General features: G+C 45.3%; 1 protein-coding gene across 1 annotated transcript in view; it reads right to left on the reverse strand.

The window, feature by feature from the left end:
- LOC103164567 (collagen alpha-3(VI) chain) overlaps positions 1-22,120 on the reverse strand; it is a 77,476-nt gene that overhangs the window by 51,573 nt on the left and 3,783 nt on the right. Inside the window, exons 2-4 of the mRNA XM_035441118.1 lie at positions 8,941-9,056; positions 6,922-7,539; positions 2,773-3,375 (exon numbers count right to left, since the gene is read on the reverse strand). Coding sequence (XP_035297009.1) covers positions 2,773-3,375; positions 6,922-7,539; positions 8,941-9,028 — 1,309 coding nt within the window. The 5' untranslated portion in view covers positions 9,029-9,056. The remainder of the gene's footprint in view (positions 1-2,772; positions 3,376-6,921; positions 7,540-8,940; positions 9,057-22,120) is intronic.

Genomic DNA, 22,120 nt, shown 5'->3' on the forward strand with positions numbered 1-22,120 from the left:
GGTGCACCAAGGCTTCCTTTGCTGATCTGACAAGGCCAGGTTTTCTCTCCCCCAGAGCTCTGATGAGCCATTTTCTCTTAGGGAGTGACCTTGAAGGTCCTGCTAATCTCAGCCATGAATGATCTTCTTCAGCACTCACTCTTGGGGCTGACAACAGGACAACCCCAGAATCCCTTATCTCTCCCTCAAAATATTAGGAGTTGGGAAAAGACATCCTCAGTCTCCCAATTAATATCATCAACCAGATCCTCTCAAGAGCCGCCCTTTCCCACCATTGACTCCTGCCCCCTGTCCTTGGGGCATCAGTTTACCCTCTTGCCTCTCTCTTTCAAGCTCTCTGAAGGACTTGGGAACCCTGTCATCTGAAGTCCCCAATGCTCACAATGCTTGTGTCCTCCCATCCACCCCACCCCTGCTTCTAGGGTCACAGCTTATGATCATCTATAGAGCACACACACCCCGGAAATCTTGCACAACCTGCCACCTGCGTCTTCTCTTCCAGACAAATGACACCCCCACTTCCTCATCCAACAAGTTCTCAAATCTGACCTTCAACCCTTCCTCTCCCTTGGTCAACCCTTCTCCATCTCACAACCCTCACCTTGAGCTAGTCTCTGATTCACTAGCCCTCACTTTCCATGCACCCCACCCCTCCCCCATCAAACCCTCCTGGCAAAGCCTCCATGGTGCTCTTCTCCCCTGTCACCCAAGCACACGTGTATTCCAATCGCCCAAGCGGAAGTCTGTGTTCTACCCATGGGTGGCAGCACCAGCATGCTGCAATGGAATACTCCCAGGAAATTGGCCTCCCATTCTCCAAGAGGACCACCTCATGACACTGCTCTCTGCTCAGTTCCCCTCCACTGCCAGGGGAGAGTCTCAACTCCCACCTACAACTGTAGTAACTGCTGGCTCTCCCTCCCGCAAGCCAGTTGCTTCTCCAGCCAGTCATGACACTCTGTTTCTAAAACACAGAGCAGTGGTCTGCTTCCAGTGCAAGAAGCTCAGAAGACCAGAACTTTCCCCTTCATTGTTTCCTTAATCACCAGAGCCACTGCAAGGCAGTCTGAGGCACAGCTGCAGCTCAGACCGCAGCCAGGCAGGAGTCTCAGACATGCAGTCACCCTTTCTTCAATGTTTCTCTCAGAGCATCCAGCTCAGGCTCCTGCACCCTGTCCTATCAAAATAGGAGGAACAGGAGCGAAAGCGGGCACAACAAGCTGCAGCCTGATTGGCTTCTGAACCCACGGATACCAAGAGATTTCCCGGGAAGAAGTTCTTATGTATGGTTAGTTCTGGTGCCAAAGTCAGGTGAAGATGTTGTGGCCCTGAGCTTTCTGTCACAACTGGGTTATCACCAGATCTCTGTCTGAAATTTATCTGAAGGAAGCTGTCCTAATTCTGGCTGGATTTCACACTGAGGAAGTGTGATGAGTTTTCCTCCACCTCTACTCTATGATTAGGCCTGCTAGTTAGCAAAGCACAGAGGTCAACACCATACATGAGCCATTAAGGAAGCTTTTCATTGAGACTTTAAAGTGTTCTGCTGTTAATTTCATACAATGGCATGTTGACCAAAACATTTATTTGTGAAAACACCATTATCCCTTTTGCTAAGAAAAATTAGCCAGGAATCCCAGGGATACAATGGGTACAGCTACTTATGACAACCATCATTTCAAAGGTCCAGGCTCTCTCTCTGTGTTATATATCAGATAGTTATATATCAAACATAACTAGCCAGACAAATATTTTCACTCAGAAAAATTAGGATCACAGACTACAGATGCCAGCCAGAGTCTCCCATGAGCCTTGGCCAGGTGTTCATCTTCACTGTCTGCATGCTGTTGAAGAACAATGAGGAACAGGGTCTTGTGTTTAAGGACTGATCTGAGAGCATCCCTGTGTGAAGGCAACACGGGGACGTGGACTGAGTGCTTGGGGATAATGAAGCCTTTGGTAGTGTGTCGCCACTTGCTGGATGGTTTCCAACTGGCCTGTCTAGGGTCATAAAACTGACACCATCTGAAAGAGATGGACTCTCGGACGATCAGCCTTTCTGGTGTCCCCACACCTCCTGTGTTGAGTGTGTCTCTCTCACATGATGTTGATCGGCTGGCATTCTTCAAATGACTGCAGGTGGCTGTGCTGCTGTAGGCCCGCGATTTGAGCATACATGATAAACCTGTCACTCAAAACAACTCCTAACTTGGAAGCACAGGACCACAATGGTCTATGAATCCAATAGGTGCTCAACTGAGCCTTACCTTCAGAAATGTCCCTCTTGTGTTTACCACACTGACACAGGAGCAGACACTGCTCCCCTTTGTCACTTTTGGGAAGACACTATTGACGAGTGTACTTTTAACACACCAATAATGCCTTTACCCTGGAGTCGCGTTCTCAAAACTGTGGTGAATCCCTCAAGCCCTTTTCAAGGTGACTGGATAATAAATAGGTAAAACATTGATGCCCAGTAGTTGAAAGCAGCAGATCTGTTACATTAGCCTAAAGAGCACATTTTGCTTACAGCCCATGTTCTAAGCGAGCCTTTCATTCATTCTTCCATCTTTAGATTTTTCTGAACAATGCAATGACCATGCATGGCCCATACAACACTCAGCACATTACAGAATGACTGACTGGCTTGACTGGCTGTGGTACTTACGGGTTCTCCCAAGGTGAATCACTCCAGTGCCCACCTTCCTTTTATGACAATCACCATACAACACACCCCCATTCCTGTAAAGATGGCAAGAAAGGCATACATACCTTGTGTGACAATAGTTGGCGGTTGCAAGACAATGTGCCTTTGGGCCACACCAACAAGGTACGGCAGTAATTGCTCCTGGAGGTCCCCAAAGCTACGGATATCCGGGACAGTAAACACCAAGCTGTCATCGGTAGCTATGTGTTGAAGCTCTGCCCTGGAGGCAGCCTGGGCTCCAAGGCCAAATGAGAACACACTAGCCTGCTTCAGAGCTAACACCCCATCCCGGATCTCATCACTAGAAGGCCCGGCACTTATGAGAACCAGCACCTGGGGGACCCCTTCCTCTGCCCGGCTGCCACCTGTCCGAGTGAAGTGATTCTCCACCACAAAGTCAAGGGCCAGGCCTATGTTGGCCAACTCCCCCCCAGCAAAGCCGAGCCTTTTCACAGCATCCAGAACCATGGCCTTGGAGGGGTAGGCATCCAAGGAGAAAATGGTTCTGGGTTCATCACTATACTGGACCACCCCCACTCGGATCTGCTGATTTCCAACTGAGAGTCTCTCAAGGACATTTACAAGGAAGTCTCGAATGACAGCAAAATTGGCACTTCCGGTGTTGTCTGAGTCATCAATAAGGAAAACAATGTCGGCTGAGTCTTGTGCTTTAAAAGAAAGAAATGCAAAAAAAAAAAAAAAAAAAAAGTGAAAGCATTAGAACAAGTGACCACATGCATCGTCTGACGTGTTTCCTTGGAAACCAATAAGAAACACGAAACACAGACAAACAAAACACAATGTCGGTGAAGGAGTGTGGAGTCTGGTTTAGTTCTGCATTCTGAGTGGATAAGAGGCAACTACTTAGGAATCGTGGTTGAAATAGGGCAGTCAGAACAAATTTTCATCCATGATACCTTCAGGTTTAAACTTCAAAACATCATACTCCAAGGGAGAAAGCAATATTTTTGACTTTTCTTCTAAATTTGGAGGGAAGTATAATTGCATCTGATTGCAGGAGAGACGATTAGGTTGTCACAAATCCAAAGGTTATTTCTAATTTGTGCTCATTTCTCATCAAAATAAAAATTTTGGTGCAAATGCACAGCTTAGGAAACAAAAGCCCGAGTTTGTGACCAAGTGACTGATAGCTCCACAAATGTATTTAATTCCTTAGATAACTATTGTTCATTTTGATTCTTGAAAATCAAAATGGATGACTGCGCACGTCTGGGACCCAAAACTCAGACACAGTTAAAAATCCCTTGACATGCGATGGCTCCTGTGCTCGTCTCTCCAGTGCATGGCTGTGTGGGATCCAAACATGGGGCTGGGGTCAGAAATGCTTGTTTTGCATTGCCTCTATATTCAGTCAAATAATGAAGAACGATGTTAAGCAGAGTGACATGAAACCAGTCATGACATAATTATCCAGTCTCATTTTATGACATCCTAGTGGATTACCTGGCAGGACCAAGATTGGCTAAACCAAAATGAGTTGTCATCGCTGAAGGACATAAAAATGGCTGCCAAAGACCTCTTTTTCCCATTGATGGGAACTTGAGCCTTCTATTGCATTACTGAAATGGGGACTACACAGGGGTAAAGGGGAGTGATGGGTGAGTCTACAAGCCAGGGCAGGGAAGTCCAACACTTTAACTTGAGCACTTAAATCAAACTGTTCCCCAGCAAATGTGTTCATGCTTAAGGGTGTTCTGAGGCCAAGAAGAGCCTCTGTGTGAACATGAATATTCATACTCCGGGGCCCTGGAGCATAATTATTACACTGTAATACAAGAAAAGACCATTCATTTGGATTTCTGAGTGCCAGTGAGTGTTTTATATTTAAATTTAATTTTTCCTTATGCCAGAAAATCTGTTTATGTTCTCACTGGGGAAAGGCCCACAAAGCTCATTTCACAAAACCAACGGGTTTTTCTCTCAGGCAGCTTTCTTGTGAGAGCTGAAGCAGGGAGTGCCAGGCTTCAGTGCGATCTGCCTTAAAACTTAAAACTCCTTGACCACACAATCAGGGGATAATCCTGAGAGATTTAATCCCGGCAGATGCAGTAATTTGGAATGTTGCTATCATTGTCCTCCCTGCAAAATACAAGAGGACAATCACTTTCTTCCTATCAGATACAAGAGGACAATGGCTTTGTCACAGTGACTGAGATCTTATGTGTTAGCAACTGTCATACAATATCAGCATAAGACTAGACCTTGGTTTGAACTCCAAAGTATTCAATCTTCAGCCAAAATACAAGATTCCTGAAGGATCTTGGGAGGATGCAGAGCCAGGGAATGTGAGTTACACAGACCATAAAAATGGCTCTCACCATTGCATGGAGGACACCATAAAAGGTTTCCAGGTCTAAGCCAGTGACCTCAAGGGACACAGAAGGACCTGTCTCTAATAATTCTATCTACACAATAAAAGAGAGTTAATTATGATCAAGATCTCCAGTCATAGCAGAGCACAATTCTATCTTCCTTACTTCCACTCCCAGTATTCCATACTCTTTGGGAGCCATTTCTAAGGTTGTAAATACCACAAAAGAACTCTCTGGATGGGAAAGCAGGCTGAACATCGTCAGCAGTTGGTCATAAAATGGTGGATAATTTGTCATCACTGAGTCAAAAACCGTGATCCTCTTACACACACAATAATGGAACACACAGAGCATGCTTTGTTAGCCGCGAGAGCCGAAGCCTCACAGAGACCCAGGAGCCCCGGGTTCTTGTGTGCAGCAAGGCGCACCAACGGCCAACACCAAGTCCACGAGAAATCAGACTGGGGGCTGTATGGCTCTCTGTTTCATGTCTCATGGGTCACACCCTCCGTGGCACCTTCTATGGAAAGTGTTCGAGATGTCCAAGGAAAAGCCCTAAGCCTCAGTAGCCTGAGTGCCCAGGAAACATCCTGCTCCTATTTCCTATGAAAAACACAAATTTTGAAGAAAATATGTGCTGGACTCCTCAGAATCACCTTCAGCTTCTGATTTAGACTCAAGGTCTCATATCTCAGTTGCAGTCACTTTCAAAGGGTAACACGGGGACATCTTAAAACACAGCCAAGACTAACAAGAAGAGCAGGGTGCATTCAGAATGGTGGCCCTTAATGCTTTCCGTGCATGGGCTCTTGCTTTAGAATCAAGAAGAGACTACAGGGCAGCGGTCCCTGCAGCAACCTTAGTCAGACCACAGACGTGCCTTTTCCTAAACTTTATCCAGGGCTCTCGATTAGGAGCCTGGCTACTCATTTTATCTTATGTTAGTCTTGCTATGGGACACGCAGTGAGACATGGTGTGAAGGAATTGCAGAGTGAGGTTAATCAGGAAAGAGGACACACTCATTCTCCACCCTGGTGCTGCCAGTGGCTAAGACATAAAAGACAGAGATGTTCTCTTGCCATAAAAACAAAGGTTTTAGCTGTACAGAAATATGCAGTTGGTAGACTCTTCGCTCTTGCAATGGTCATTTTGGGTTTTATCCATACATGATGGCTGCGTCATCTGTTCCTGTTCATTAGTTTGCCAAGGCCTTGACTTTGGAAATGTGCCTTTGTCTACTCATCACGTCTTTGAGTGAGTGAGTTACCACACCCGTATCCTAAAAGGGGTGTGTTAGAGAATCTTGGTGGACACAGACAGCTGCCCTGGGTTCCCCCTTGTCCTTTCCCCACATAGGAATGTGATGGGGGGCGGGGAGATTTCTAGAACACACCTTTGTATCCTATAACCTGGCAGGATGACACAATGCTGGAGGAGAAGTCCCCTCACTGAAAACAGGGAACCCCAGTAGTATGGATAAATGGGCCAAGTTGTCTTCTTCCTGTCTTTGGGTGGACCTTGGTGACCCCAATCCTCTCTCATACCAGTGCTTTCTGAGCTCTCTGCTCCTAGGTGGATGCCTGCCCATCTGGAGGAGGCTTTCTCCTTAAGGAAGGTAAAGTAACTCTGGGATAGTGTCAGAATATGAGTTTTAAAGTTCAACTGTCAGCTCTTTCAGAAACAGTCTCCTGGGTACAGGTGGAGGCTGTGTCTGAAGGAGACTGAAGAAGGATAGTCAAGCCTTTGTTTTTAAACTTGAGAACATCTCTTCCCTAAGCCCGCAGAATCTCTTAGGCACTATGTTGCTTTAGGCCAGTATTTGCTAAGCTCATAGGCACAGAGCAGCAGGGCAGGGAGCAGTCTGGCAGTGTAGACATTACCTGTGATGTCTTTAAGGCTTTCCGTATCCCCAGCCCTCTCTGAATTCACGGAGGAGTGTATACAGGACACTAAGTTCCCTACTATATCATGAAGTGAGGTAACGTTCTCTAGGTTGAAAACATGCATACTGAGCGGTTCGCTGGCTATTTCTCTTAAGGCTCTTTCATCTGCATCCTCAACTCCAACTGCAAACACGTTAACGTCCGCAGACTTAAGTTCCGCTGAGGGCAGAGCGAAGCCGTCCTCTGATTGTCCATCGGTTAACACTATGATAACCTGAGGGACTCCAGCAGCGGCCCGGCTTCCAGAAGCCTCGGTGAGGTGGCTGTGAATTATGTATTCTAATCCTTTTCCCGTATGACTGCTTCCCCCAATGTAAGACATGTTCAGAATATGAGAGAGGACTTCTTGCTTAGTGTGGTACGTATTTAACAGGAACTCGGTATGTGGGTTTCCGTTGAGCCGGACCAGAGCAAAATGGAAATCATTGTCTCCCACAGCTAAAGACTCTACAACATCAGACAGAAACTCTTGAACGAGCAGGAAACGGTCCTTCCCAGCACTCCAAGAGGAATCCACTAGAAACACTATGTCAGCAGCCGCACCGTTTCTGACATCTTTAAAAAAAGACATTGGTTCAGGTTTTCTCACTGGCACAAACAATGACCTCCTACAGATGCACTTCCTCCTAGATAAGCTAAGCAGATCCTCTGCTACTGCCAAGTAGTACACCAGGCTTGCAATGAAGGAGGACTTACCTTCAGAGCAGAGCCAAGAAAGGGGATACAGCTGCTGCTACACCCAGCAGTAGTCCAAGTCCCATAGTGAGTAGTCCCAAATCAGGGGCCAGCAGAATATTCCAGAACAGGAGAAACAGCTCAGCATGCCTTTGAGCTGAGACATGACTGTTTGTGACAATCTGACTGCCCCCCCACCCCACGTCCACCTGACCAGACCAAAGGGATTTCATGTCATTGGCAAACAACCATCACTGGCAGCTCGCTCTTCCGTGTGGGGTAGAAAGTGACCCCGATAGGGATAGAAATAGCCCATTGGTTCAAATGTGACAAGCAGTTCTATAAGTGGAGAAAATCATGGCTACTTAGAAGGAGAAGTCTTGTTTTTCTTGGATTTTTGAACGTGAAGAGGAGCTCTCTAGCCAGTTACTATATTTTCAGAGCATAGCAGACTGCCTATACTCTGAGCAGTAACACACTTGGTCAAGGCTGATCATTTCCCCCACATTTATAGGAACCCTGGGGCCAAGCCATCAGTGGCCCTGGGAGGAACCTTCAGAAGCTGCGGTCAGGCTGCCTCTGAGACTCTACTTACCTTAGGTTTCCCTGGGAGGCCCTAAGTCTTGCTGGTCTCCCACTGAGGAAGGCTACCTTCCCCTCCATCTAAGGAACCCAGCCCTGTCGAAGGCCCAGTACCCCTTGGCTATGACAAGGAGGCTCCCAACCCATCAAGGACTCCTGGGTCCAACACAGGAAGCTTATCTTGCTACCCTAAAATTTTGAAAGCAAATTCTTGATGGGGCATTAGGGTCTGTTGTTTAAAGCTGTTTAGGGAAACATCGTTTTTAAAGAAACAATAGTTCCATGTATACCGTCATTCTGTGTCTGGAGTTAGAGATGGGAAAGGATGGGTGTTGTTTTGTTTTGTTTCTTAAGAAAATAATTCTTATCACAATGATTGTCTTCTTCCTGCAAACCAGTACCAGGGATGTGGAGAAGTCCCCCAGATGGTGAGCCATGGGATGGAGACACTGCTAAGACCCAATGTAAAGATAATTCTGCTCTCAAGCAACTCAGGATTTGAAACTGGAGTTTTAAAGTCACCTTGCCCTGACACAGCGTCTGAAAGGCCTGCAAAGCCTGTCCACACCCAGTGACATGCACTGCTCTGTCTGTCATGACTCTCGACACTCCCAGGCCTTATGTCAAGCTCTGGGTGGCTAAGATCTAGAATCAAGCAATCAACACTAGTATTTTTTTTTTAGTAAATTTAAACCTTACCTGATTGTTGTTGGGCATGAGTCATGGCAATGCCTGAGAGGAGGAGGCTAAAGAGGGCCACTAAGGGCAAATGCCGGTGTTTCCTCATTTTGAATGTCTTAGCACCAACCGTGAACCTAAAGGAAAGGACAGGGTGAAAAGAAAGATCAGTGTTTAGCTCTCAGACTGCAAAATTTCCCAAAATCCGTTGCTTTCTGTGTCATGTTAGGCTTCTGAACAGGTTCGTGTGTGATTCATTCTTTGAACAAGCAGCAAATGGATAGATGATAAGAAGAAGGGAGTAGGGACAGACAGGAAGACACAGACAGACACATCATAATGACATCCTGTTGGCAAAAGCCTACAGACAGCAGTAGTCCCTCAAGGTTTATTATCTAGTAATGTTACAGTTCTCTTATGATGGACTCTGATGCTCCCACAAGGATGGAGCCACATAGTACAATTCTCAGAATGTGTCCCCATCATTGAGTGACACATGACTGCATACCACACACACACACACACACACACACACAGACACACACACACAGACACACGCACACACACACACAGACACACACACACAGACACACACACAGACACACACACACACACACACAGACACACACACATACACAGACACACACACACACACACACACACACACACACACAGACACACACACACGCTGCAGACTCCGCTACTGCAGACTAAAGTAGAAAGATTAGAAATTTACAAACACAACAACACTCTGAATAAGTCCAAGGCCAACTTGAGCAATTCACTGAGATCCTTTGTCAAAATGAAAAATGAAAAGAGAGCCAGAGATACAGCTGGTGATAAAGCATTTGTCTATCGAGTGTGAGATCGCTTGGTTCAGTCCCCATTTCTACAAATAAGCTGAATGTCAAGAAGGAGAGCATGGCAAACAAGAGGTAGGTAGATGGATCTCTTCCCAAGGGACCACCGACTGTGTTATTTATTTTAGAATATATGTATTTATGCGCCTAAGTGAGGGGGGGCGTGCCTGGGTGTGTGTATGTGTGCATTCAGGAGCCACTGGAAGTCAGAAAAGAGTGTCAGACCCCCTGGAACTGGATTTACAAATAGCTGTGAGCCACCACCTGAGTGCTAGGAACAGAACCTGAGTCCTCTGCAAGGGCACTCAGTGCTCTTAGCGCCATGTTTCCAGTCCCAGGACCTCAGACCCTTGCCGATAACAGGGCACAGAACTCCTTGTGGTTTGGCTTCCCACTTGGAAGCCCTGGACATTTTTTAAGCTTGAGGACAATTTTATTAGAGTTTAAGAATAAAGCCATAGAGCAAGAAGGCTGTGTATCTCAACTGATGCCAGAAGAAGGGAAATGGAGACAAGGAAAAGAGGAATCCAGTGTTTGCAATAGTAATGGACAAGCACCCACTAGGATGGGACTTAGCCTCTGACTAGTATCCGAAAGGGGGATCGAGGCAAGTTAAAAGAAGGTCGTCCCTTTCTGAGTCCAAACTGAGGAAAGTGAAAGGTCAGAGTCACAATGCTCTTTCTACCACAGTGCTCTCTTCCATGGTCTCCCTCTACTGTAGCTCTCTCTACCATGGTGTACTCTCTACCACAGTGCTCTCTCTGCTGCAAGTCTCTGCACTGAGAGGATTCTGGAAAGGAAGCATGCACCATTTCATCATAACCCCACCTCATCTCAGGCTGGCCATTCCCAAACACCATGTGAGAGGAATAGTTCTGTTTTCTTAATGGACCTTCAGAGTACTCTCCTCGTAGTCTAGAACACTGTATCCAATTGCTAAGTAACGAGTTAAGTGGGCACCCTCTTCTGGAAAGTAGTGTGAACTAACCCTGTAAACAAGACTCTCTTGCTCTAATGACTGCATCCGTCAGCCGCAGTTAGGAACTACATAACTAAGCCTTCTTCCAAATTGAGGCAGGCAGCAGCTTGAAGAGCACATGCTCCAAAGGAAATGGACTGCTGAAAGAGGCTCAGGAGCAAAGGGCTCCCGTGCACAGATAGTGACAGGTGACAGGAGACAGGATTGCAGAGGCTGTCTCTTTTCCACAGGATGCTTACCTTTTCCACAGGAATAGGCTCTGCCCAACCAAAAGCAGTGAGGCCTGTTTACAGCTCTGTCTTTTCCTTCCTTTCTAGCCAGCATTTTCCCTGCTGTGTGCCACCCTCCAATCTCATCATCACAGAACAAACCCGAAGAGATTTAGTTTGCATGGCAATGAAGCCAGAGCTGAAGGCAGACTGCTCATTACCTGGTTTCCCATCACGCACCAACCAGTGGCTGCAAATGTGACTTCCAGGTAAACAAGTTCACGTTCAGAATGTTCAATAGCCCATGCCATCAGGCTTGCCAATACCTTCTCTTCCCCCTCAGGCTTCACACCAGCCTCCTCATCCTCCTGTCTCCAATAATGAATCAGCTTAAGGCTGGAGTCTTCCCTCAAGACTCCTGCACAGAGCTGCCCGGGTGTTTCTGTCTAAGCTGAGGTTTCCCTACCTCTCCTTTTCTTCCTCATGACCTGAGGCACTGATCCCTGTCATCGGGGACCCATGGCCTTTGATGATGGGACTCAGCATCTCCCAATGAGCAACTGGGAAGGCTAGAAGGCCCAGGTGAGCAACAGTACTTCAAACAGGCCCAGGAGAGGGACCAGAGCCAAATACGTCATTAATGTTAGTTCAGATTCTCACTTATTTTTCTTTCATACGGAGTTTGAGAACATGCTGTTTGACCCTGGGAATCATCTAGAATAGTCTGTCACTAAAGCAGAACGTCTGTCTGGTTTAAGAAACTGAAAACATTTAATCTAGGAACATTGAGCTTGATTTTTACTATGTTAAAGTTAAAACCTTCCTTTTCAATTAGACAGAAAATGTATCCTGCTGTATCCTGCAAATATGTATTGCTTTTATTGGTTGATAAATAAAGCTGATTTGGCCTATGGCCAGGCAGAATACAGCCAGGCAAGAAATCCAAACAAAGATGTGAAGAAAAAGAAGGCAGAGTCAGAAAGAGGACATGTAGCTGTCAGGAAGTGAGATGGGAGGTAACAAGCCAGGAGCCTGTTAATTTAATTGAGAGAGCTAGTCAGTAATATGCCTAAGCCATTGGCCAAACAATTACAATTAATATTAGCCTCAGAATGATTAATTAATAAGCAGCTGCAGGGACCAGGGGGAGGAAAAGAAAACATCCTGCCACACTATTAGGGTTTTTAAATGTCAAAAGAGGGTCTTCCAGTGAACTAAAAATCTAACTGCATCCATCTTGCATCAGTGTGGACAGTAATTCAGGACCTCCCTTCCCATCTGCTCTCTCCTGGTTTGCAAATGCATGACAGATTTTCAATTTTAAAATCTTATTCTATTAAAAGTCCAAATAATTGTAAATTGCTTCTACATCCCCTACCTTGGGAATAGTTTGAGTCTGCCTGTGGGGGACAAGGAGAAAGGAGAACACCTATGGGTATATGAGATGTGTGATGTTGTTTGCACAACAGCTTTCACCACTGTGTGGTTAGGACAAGATTCCGGGAGAGAGACCTGCAAGGTGTAAGGGAAAGAGGATACCAAAAGTTGGGTAACCTGGAATAATCTGTTGTTTCCAGAAATACACAACCTGCCAAGATTATATTTAAAAACTATTTTAAAAAAACAAAACTTTGAGCTGACATAGCTGCTGTGGAATTTGAGTCAGCTGCCAAACCCTCCTGAAAGTAAGGCTCAGGAGTGGGTGGCTGCAGTGGGAAATCCCATCAAACTTTTAAAGAATTAACCCAAGTTCTGCCCAAACTTTCCTCAAAACACTGAGGACTTCCAGACTTATTTCATATGGCCATCCTTATCTTGAAACAAGGACATGAAAAGGTAACACCAGAAAAGAAAATTATGTACAATATTCCTGACATATACTGATGCAAACATGCTCAACCAAATTCTAGAAAACTAAACTCAAAATCAATTTAAAATGAGGACACATCAGGTGGGATATGTTCCTGGAATGCAAGGATGGTGTGAAACATAGACAGATAGGTAAGTAGATAGATAGATAGATAGATAGATAGATAGACCGACAGATAGATGGATGGATGGATGGATGGATGGATGGATGGATGGATGGTGGGAGAAATTATATAATCATCTCAGTTAATACAGAGAATTCATTTGACAAACTTTAACACACTGTCATGATATAGATAAATAAATCATTCAACACACTGGGACTTGAAGGAAACCATTATGTAATAAAAGTGATAACCAGAAACCCTCAGCTGAGCATCATACTCAATAGAAAAAAATAAAAATAAAAAACACCCACTTGGGGGCACAGCTCAGTGATAGTGCACTTGCCTAGTATATGGGTGAAGCTTAATCCCACCCTCACACAACAAAAATGCCTGGTTAAAAGAGAGAGTTTTTCTGAATCATCAGCCACTGGACCTTCTCTCTCACTTTTTAAGAGAAAATTAAAAGTCCTGCTCAGAGCAATTAGGCAAGAAAAGGAAGCTAAATGCACTCAAATCGGAAAGGAAAAAGTAAAGTCATTTCTATATGAAGACGGCATGCATGCTGTGTTGTGAAAGCCGGGTGTCCTCAAGCAAAGGACTGAAGCTGGACCCTGACCTCATGCCACATCAAAAAAAATTAACTCCAAATGAATGAAAGACCTAGCTGTAGAGCTGGGGAGATGATTCAGGCAGTAGAAGCTCATGCCAAGCCTGACAACCAGGAACCCACACAGTGGAAGGAAAGAACTGACCCCTTTGCTTCTCACCCACATACTCACACACACACACACACACACACACTTTCTCACACACACACACACACACACAAATACACTCACACACACAAATACTCTCACACACTCACATACAAATACATACACATACTCTCTCACACACACACACAAATACACATACTCACACACATTCTCTCTCACACACACAAATAAGTATATGGACAGACACAGAGAGAGAGGGAGAGAGAGAGAGAGAGAGAGAGAGAGAGAGAGAGAGAGAGAATATTTTCAGGGCCAGCAGGATGGCTCAGCAGGTGAAGACAATTGCCATCAACCTGGGACCAACATGGTTGAAAAAGAGAACCAATTCTTTCAAGTTGTCCTTTGACCCCCATGCCTGTGCTGTGGCATACAAATAAATAAATGTAACAAAATGTCAAAAAATATGTAGGAGAGAAAAAGAACACGGGGGTGAGTTGGGAAAGATCCTGAGAGGAATAGAGTATGATCTAAATACTTTGTGGGAAATTCTCAAACAATAAATAAAATCATTAAAATACATATAATATTTTTAAACACCTAGCTGTAAGACCCAAGACAATAAAACCACCCAGAAGAGAACAGGGAGGAGCTTCATGACACTGTATTTGTGTGGGTGTCTTGAGTAAGACACCAAAAGCCAGTCAGGCAGACATGCTTGCAAATGAGACTACATCAAACTTAAAGACTCTGTCCATGGACCAGGGCTGCGGCTCAGCTGGTAGAGTGTTGGGCCACCGCCCCCAAGCCCTGGCTTTGATCCGTGACATCCCATATAGCAGGTGTGTTTACACCCCTGTAGCAACAGCACGCAGGTGACAGAGGAAAAGGCATCACAAGTACAAGGTCATGCTCAGCTGAACAGCAAGAAAAAAAGAGAAACAGGGAAAAATAATTTCTTTCTAACAAATAAAACAAATCAGTGTAATGAAAACACAACTCCCAGAATTAAAAAGATATTTGGAATCCTATCTGATTAAGGGTTAGCATCCACAGTTCATAAGAAGATGCACAACAATGAAAACTCTCCTGTTTAAATGAGCGAAGGGCATGAAAGGGGATTTCCCCAAAGGAGATTCACGAAAGCCCAATGATCATGTGAAACTATGTTCAACATTACTAAAATTAGGGGAATCTAACCCAGATCCGCAATGAACTATCACACCCATCGCAGTGGCTGCTACCCAAACTCAGAGGCAGAACTGACTAAGACACAGGAACTACAGCTCCCCGTAAGATGTAAGCAAGGATGAGAAAAGTGCAGCTGATAAGGAAAACAAGGTCCAGGGTCCTCAGAGATTAAACAGAGAATGGCCATATGATCCAGCAATCTACACATAGGTATACAAATAAAAATATCTAAATAAAGCAAAGTGAGATATTTGTATAGCCACACCCACTGCAGCCTTATTCATAATACCCAAGTGATACTAAGATAGATGAATAAGAAAATGTGGTATTTCCATGCAATAGAATACTATTAGACCTTAAGGATACAACTGTCATATGCTACAATGTGATGAACCTTAAGGACATTATACTAGGAGCCAGTAACATACAGAAATAAAAACAACAAGAAGAAAAGCGTGTATGAATCCCTCACACGAGGTAGCTAGTGTAGCCAGACTCTTAGAAACAGTGAGGATCACCTGTGACTCAAAGCCTGCCCTGTGGCTCAGACTCTGAGATCTTCAGGAACTGAGCTCAGCCGCCACAAAACCACCTGTCAATCAACTTCCTCTTGCCAACTTGTCAGCCGTGGGAAGGGTATAATGGCATCCGGGAAGCTGTCCACACAGTTCTTTCTGCAATGAAGTCAGATGGTGGCAACACTACAAATTCCAGCCCCACTCTCTTGGCTCGCATGGCCATTGCCTGTTAGACTCAGAAACACACGACTCTGAAAAGCAATCTGCAGGGCTCAGTGCTGCAGCTCCACGGTGTGCCCGTGACTTCTTGAGGACACCTCAGTGACGGCAGTGGGGCTCAGAGAACATATAGAACCCTGTCAATCTTATGTTCCATCCTAGCTAGGAACCTTCTATACTTTTTTTACCCTTCTGAACCATTCTAGCGTTTCCTTCATTTAAAAGGCTAAAGTAAGCACAATGCCTGTGTGTGTGTGTGTGTGTGTGTGTGTGTGTGTGTGTGTGTGTGTGTGTGTGTGGTGTGTAGGTGCAGGTACACATGCATGCCTGAGGATGTCATTGTTATGTGTTTCCCTCAACTATTTTCTGCTTCATGATTTGAGACAAGGTCTCTTAATGAACTTGGAGTTTACCAGTTGGGCTAGACTTACTTGCTAGCAAGCCTCCAGGAATCCTGCCTCTGCCTTCCAGAGCCAAAATGGCAGATGTACACAGCCACACCTGGCCTTATATGTGAGTCTCTGATAAAACTCAGTCCTCAAGTTTTCACAGCCAGGACTTCATTAGCTGAGCCATTGCCCCATTCTTCAAGTAGCTATGTGTAGGGGAATTAGAACACAAGAATATACTAACACCTGGCTATGAGGCAGTAGGCTATGGGATCCCTGTGGGGAAAGGTGGGGCCTGAGGTGAGGGCTGTCTGACCACTGTTGGGTCTGAGTTAAGGACAGGAAGTGCTGTGATGTCTCTGCAAACCACATGGACAGGGAGTTCAGTGTGTGTGAGTCATGTGGAGAAGTTTTACTAATGGTTTGTTAACCATCCCTGCCCCTCACACAGGGGACCCCTTTGAATATACTAACTCTGCCATGTGCTAGACACAGAGTGAGTCACCCTAGAGCAACCCCTAAGGGAGTTCCTTGCCTTCAGTGCTCCCTAAGATTTGAGTGGTGATGCTACGATTCTGTAAAAGCTTCTGAAGCCACCAGCTAATCAAGTTTCTCTAAGGAAATGGCACTCATGTTATACGAATGACCTGAGCCAAGGTGTTCATTTTCCCAGCATTCATCTTGAAAGAGCAGCTTCCTAGGTACCAGCAGCTCACAGAGGGACAAAATAAACACAACTCAAATAGGATTTTTTTTCAGAATCCATCCAGGTATTGAAGGAACTGTAAGGATGAGGGAAGCCCCTTCACCTCTGAGAAGCAGGGCAGGAGCTGATGACCTGGGTTGATGAGTCACTGAGGTTCCCCCGGAACCAGGTAAGCTGCTGGATCCCCACGTATGAAATTGAAAAGAAATTGTGTCCATGGTTTGCTGGCAGGAAATCAAGACTCTAGGATGTAATGAACCACACAGTATAGCTAATGGTAAAAATTAATAAATATTCGACAGTGAGGTCAGAACCCCTTCACCAAATGACCGCCCCCCTCAGAATGACAGCAGAAAGAGCTCTTGCAGGAAAAGCAGCTTGCATCTCCATTTCAGTATCTAAAGTTGTCAACCACCATCTCCCCAGATGATGATCTGGATTGCCCATCTTAATGAAGGGGAACAGAGATAGCCACACCCGCTTCTTCTCCCACTCCTCTCCTCATCACTCTCTGGACGGAGAGAGAAGTGGGCTGAAGAAGTAGTCAGTGGGCATCTAACTCAGAGGCATTTCCCGCCTCCTTCCAGTCATCCAGTGGCTGCTCACCATCCCCACCATGTTAAAGCTGAGAAAGTAAAACCAGGTGAGGAAAGCCACAGAGATAAAAACAACACAGGGCCAGCGTCCAGGCTGAAGTCCATGGCTCCAAGCAAGGGAAGAAGCTCAGGAAATGGTACAGGCTAGGCAGGCTTTGGCAGGACCTCCAGGAAACTCCCTGAGTCTTGGTGGGGGAAGAACAGACATCCTTGGTGTTGGTGAATGTCTAGCTCTGTTCTTCCCAATATGAAAACATCAAAGTCAGGCTTGGCTGCCTGGGACCCTCCAGCTGGGTGGGGTGGGCTGTCCTTTGTCAGAGACTCTATGCCCTCGAGGCAACAGACTCAAAGCCCAAGTGCATTATTAACTGTCCTCAGCTTTCTGGTTAGCATGTCTAAGTCCTGTATTTCACTGTCTCTTTTTCACAAAGTTGAGGTGTCTTTTTCCCATGTGGTTGCTGCCCACTTGAAGTTTCTGGAGACTTCTTTTTTTGTCAAGGTTGCCCTACTTAGTCTTCAACTTGGAGTCATAATTGTATTGCACAGTCTTTCCCAGGCCATTTTGCAATTCTGAGAAATTAGTTTTCATTAAGCCTCCTCAAAAGCATTTTCATTTTCCAAGTCTGGAAATCTTTTTTAAGAAACACACACACACACACATACACACAAGGAAATAGTTTGGAAACAAAGACTTAAATGCATCCAGAGCTCCCATTTGGAAGTCTTGAATTTGATTTGTCTCCAGGCACCACATTATAAAAACAGGCTGCTTTCCTATAGAGTTCTAAGGCTTCCATTAACACCTCACTGTCCTGCTTAAGCTGGGGCCACAGCCATCACCAAAAGCCACAGCAAGAACCTAGCTGTGTATCCCCCACTGTGGAATGAAAACTGAAATTTGATTACAGTTGGGGTGTCTGTTTACTGTTGCCTTTACCACCCTTGTATTTTGACTAAGAATCAAAGTAGGGTGATGTTTCTCTGATTTCTTTCTCATCGCATTTATCTCTGTATATAGTAGGGCCACTGATTTTTTTTTTTTGAGTTAATCTTGTATCCTGCCACTTTGCTGAAGGTGTTTATCAGCTATAGGAGTTCCCTGGTATAGTATTTCAGGTCACTTACGTAGACTATCATGTCATCTGCAAATAGTGAAAGTTTGACTTCTTCCTTTCCAATTTGTATCCCCTTGATCTCCTTTTGTTGTCTTATTGCTCTAGCTAGAACTTCAAGGACAATATTGAAGAGGTATGGAGAGAGTGGATAGCCTTGTCTTGTTCCTGATTTTAGGGGAATCACGTTGAGTTTCTCTCCATTTAGTTTGATGTTGACTGTTGGCTTGCTGTGTATTGATTTCATTATGTTTAGGTATGTTCCTGTTATCCCTGATTTCTCTAAGACCTTTATCACGAAGGGATGTTGGATTTTGTCAAAGGCTTTTTCGGCATCTAGTGAGATGATCATGCATTTTTTTTTCTTTCTCAGTCTGTTTATATGGTGGATTACATTGATGGATTTTTGTATGTTGAACCATCCTTGCATCCCTGGGATGAAGCCTACTTGATCTTGGTGGATGATTTCTCTGATGTGTTCTTGGATTCGATTTGCCAGTATTTCATTAAGTATTTTTGCATCAATGTTCATGAGGGATGTTAGTCTGTAGTTCTCTTTCTGGAGAGATAGCTCAGCAGTTAAAAGGATGTACTACTGTTCTTGCAGAGAACCCAAATTCTGTTCCCAGCACCCACATCGGGCAGCTTACAACAGCCTGCTCCAAGAGATGCAGCACCTTCTTCTGGCCTCTGTGGGCCACTGCACCTATAAATCTAAGAACCAACATGCCTGGTTCTGTGCCTTTTCCTCACCCTTCCTCACACTCTTCTTGCAGAAATCCCATGGTGAGACCTGACAGAAGAGGGAGGTTTTACTTTATCACTGACACTACTTTGCAGAAATCTTCAGAAGCAAATGATTTGGAACTCTCTCTCTCTCTCTCTCTCTCTCTCTCTCTCTCTCTCTCTCTCTCTCTCTCCCTCTCTCTCTCTCTCTCTCTCTCTCTCTCTCTCTCTCTCTCCTCTCTCTCTCTCTCTCTCTCTCTCTCTCTCTCTCTCTCTCTCTCTCTCTCTCTCTAGGAATGTATCAGAAATTGAGTTTTTTCCATTGATTTGACAACTATGTCTGTTTGAATTCTGTGACAAGGTTCAACAATAGAAATTTGAACCTGCATCTTTCCTGTGACTGAAAAAAATCTTTCCACATTTCTGATCATACGTGGTTATGCATGAACAAACACCCTCCTTGTCCTGTGCCAGCACTGAAGAATGCCAGCTCCTCCTGGTGGGACCTAATAGGGCAATACCCAGATGTTCAGCAGGCATCATAGGGTGCTATAGAGAGGAGATAAAGAAACAGAGGGTATGGCCACCTCTAACAGTGAGCCCTCCTGTGGAGGACACATACTCAATCACACACACACACACACACACACACACACACACACACACACACACACAGAGAGAGAGAGAGAGAGAGAGAGAGAGAGAGAGAGAGAGAGAGAGAGAGAGAGACCTTAGCTCTTTTCCTTGTCTGGAAGCAGCACTTAGGAGGTGGAGGCAAGAATTTCAAAGAATTTTAGGAGTTCAAGGCCAGCTAACGACATAGTGAGTTGGGGCCATTCTGGGCATCACAAGTCCCTGTCTCCAAAAGTGGGGGACAGGAGCAAACTCCAGATTAATTGTCCAGATATTTAGAAATGGGCTTTAAAAACTATTCTTAGAATCCAAGAAAATAACCATAAAGCCAAAAGTTCTTAATCTGCCATGCTAGAGACCACCATGAAACATAAAGCATTCTATGATCTGAACTGTGTGGTAGCCAGATGAGATGCTATGCCCAGCTAATTATAACCATTAGGCGGAAGCTGCGCGGGCTTTGACAGTCAGAGAAAGAGCCTGCTACAAAATGCTTCACAAGCAATTCTACAAGCAGCCACTCCTTCCCAACCCACAACACAGGCCACAGTTGGATCTCGCTAGCAGCCCGTCCCACATTGATCCCATTTCTCCCTTTGCTGGCAAGGGACCTGGGTTCCACCAAGCCTTGCTCAAAACCACGTGTGCCATCATGGGTTTATGAAAGCAAGTGGGCACAGCGTTCTCACGGACTAAGGAAACGGTGAGTTTTTGCTTGCTTTCAAGTGTGAGAGGAAGAACTCACCTTTAAGTAGACAGAGCTCTCGTAACAGTTTGTCTACCTCCTTATTGTCTCTACCAGTAACCTCCCCCAGGGTTACTTTTTAGGAGTGAAACAGGACAAATGGTGTGAACTGGCAGGGATCCCTGGACCACTGTGTTCCATCTGAATCCTCTGCATCTGACCTGGCCAAGGTCTCTGACTTGCCACGTCCCCTGCAATGCCAGATGGGTGTAAGCTGGGCTGATTCTAGATGCCAGTGCTGGCTGCTGACTCGACTAGAGAAGATTCCAGAAGCGAAAAAGCTAGTTTTCTGGAATAGTTCCCCCTGAGACCTGAGTCATCTCCAGCTGCTGGTCAATTCTGAAATTAAACTGACCCATGAGTTCTTCCTTCCAGCTGCCGATTCCCAAAGCGCCGGGGCTGTGGAAATCGAAAGAACAGTGCACACTGGGGAATTCTACACAGATGGCTCTCAATGAGGCTTTCCCTGGCCACTCCAACCTCAGCAACACCTCTTGATATTTTGTGATTGTTCAATTGAAGGAGAGAGGGTGGGACGGTGTGCAGCTATACACAGCCAGACCCTGCAGGGTGAGTACCACGCCTCTGGATGGTAGCTTGGCAAGCCAATCTGTATTTGTCTCATTTATCTCCCTTTTCAAATGTTCAGTTTTGTTTTGCCCCCCCCCGTTTTTTGTTTTTGTTTTTGTTTTGTTTTGTTTTGTTTTTTGAGGCAGTTTCACACATATCGCCAGCCTGGCCTAGAATTCAGTTTATGCTGGGACTACAGACATGCATCACCATTTCTAGATTACGTGGTGCTGGGAACCAAACATTCTCCTCACTGAACCACATCCCAGATGCTCCAAAAAAAATTATAAGCAACAGTGACCTCTCTGCCACATCAGCTCCAAAGAAAACCTGGAAAATACAAAATCCCCTTTCTTGCCATGGTACTGCTTAAGGCTTCTCCACCCCACCCATGCCTGGGTGCATCAGGCAGGTATAGCGCATTGGGCAGGGCTGCCGTTATCACTGTCCCTATCACTGTGGCCACACACCAGCAGTTGGGCTCTCTGAATAACACATCCCATGTCCCCAAAGAGAATGAAGAAAGCATTCACAAAACAATGTTCTTTCTAAGATCTCAATAGCCAAACTCAAGTCATGGGTTTGCCAACCAGAAGGAGAGGGCCTGGGTCTTCTTCATTTTTGTCCTCTGATCTTGAAGCTTGGCTCCCTGAAGTGCATCGAACCTGATTGACAAGTCTGCGAACATGTTGTGGGCAACTAACAGAAGGTAACGGTGTTCTGAGATGGAATTTAGTGTCTCGGGTTCTCTCAGATAAATAATGATAAGTCAGAGAGTCATCAGTATATACTAATCGAAAAGTATTTAAAATGAGATGTTTGTGTGAATTTCTTTCAAATATGTCTGGGGAGGAACAGCAAAGGGCAGGTTGTGCACACTTTAAGAGCTACTGGCTCAGTGGACTTTAATACCTCTTCCAGTGTTAAAATGAAAGATTACACAGTGTGTGTGCAAGCATGTTTTATTCCACATGCTCTCCATGGAAGCTCTTGCAATTTAGGTTCAGGGAGTGTGTTTCCTTTAAAAGTTACCAATGGCTCGGTGCCCCTGAAATGGAA

The sequence above is a fragment of the Cricetulus griseus genome, chromosome 2, assembly GCF_003668045.3.
Source record: "Cricetulus griseus strain 17A/GY chromosome 2, alternate assembly CriGri-PICRH-1.0, whole genome shotgun sequence".
Lineage (NCBI taxonomy): Eukaryota > Metazoa > Chordata > Mammalia > Rodentia > Cricetidae > Cricetulus > Cricetulus griseus.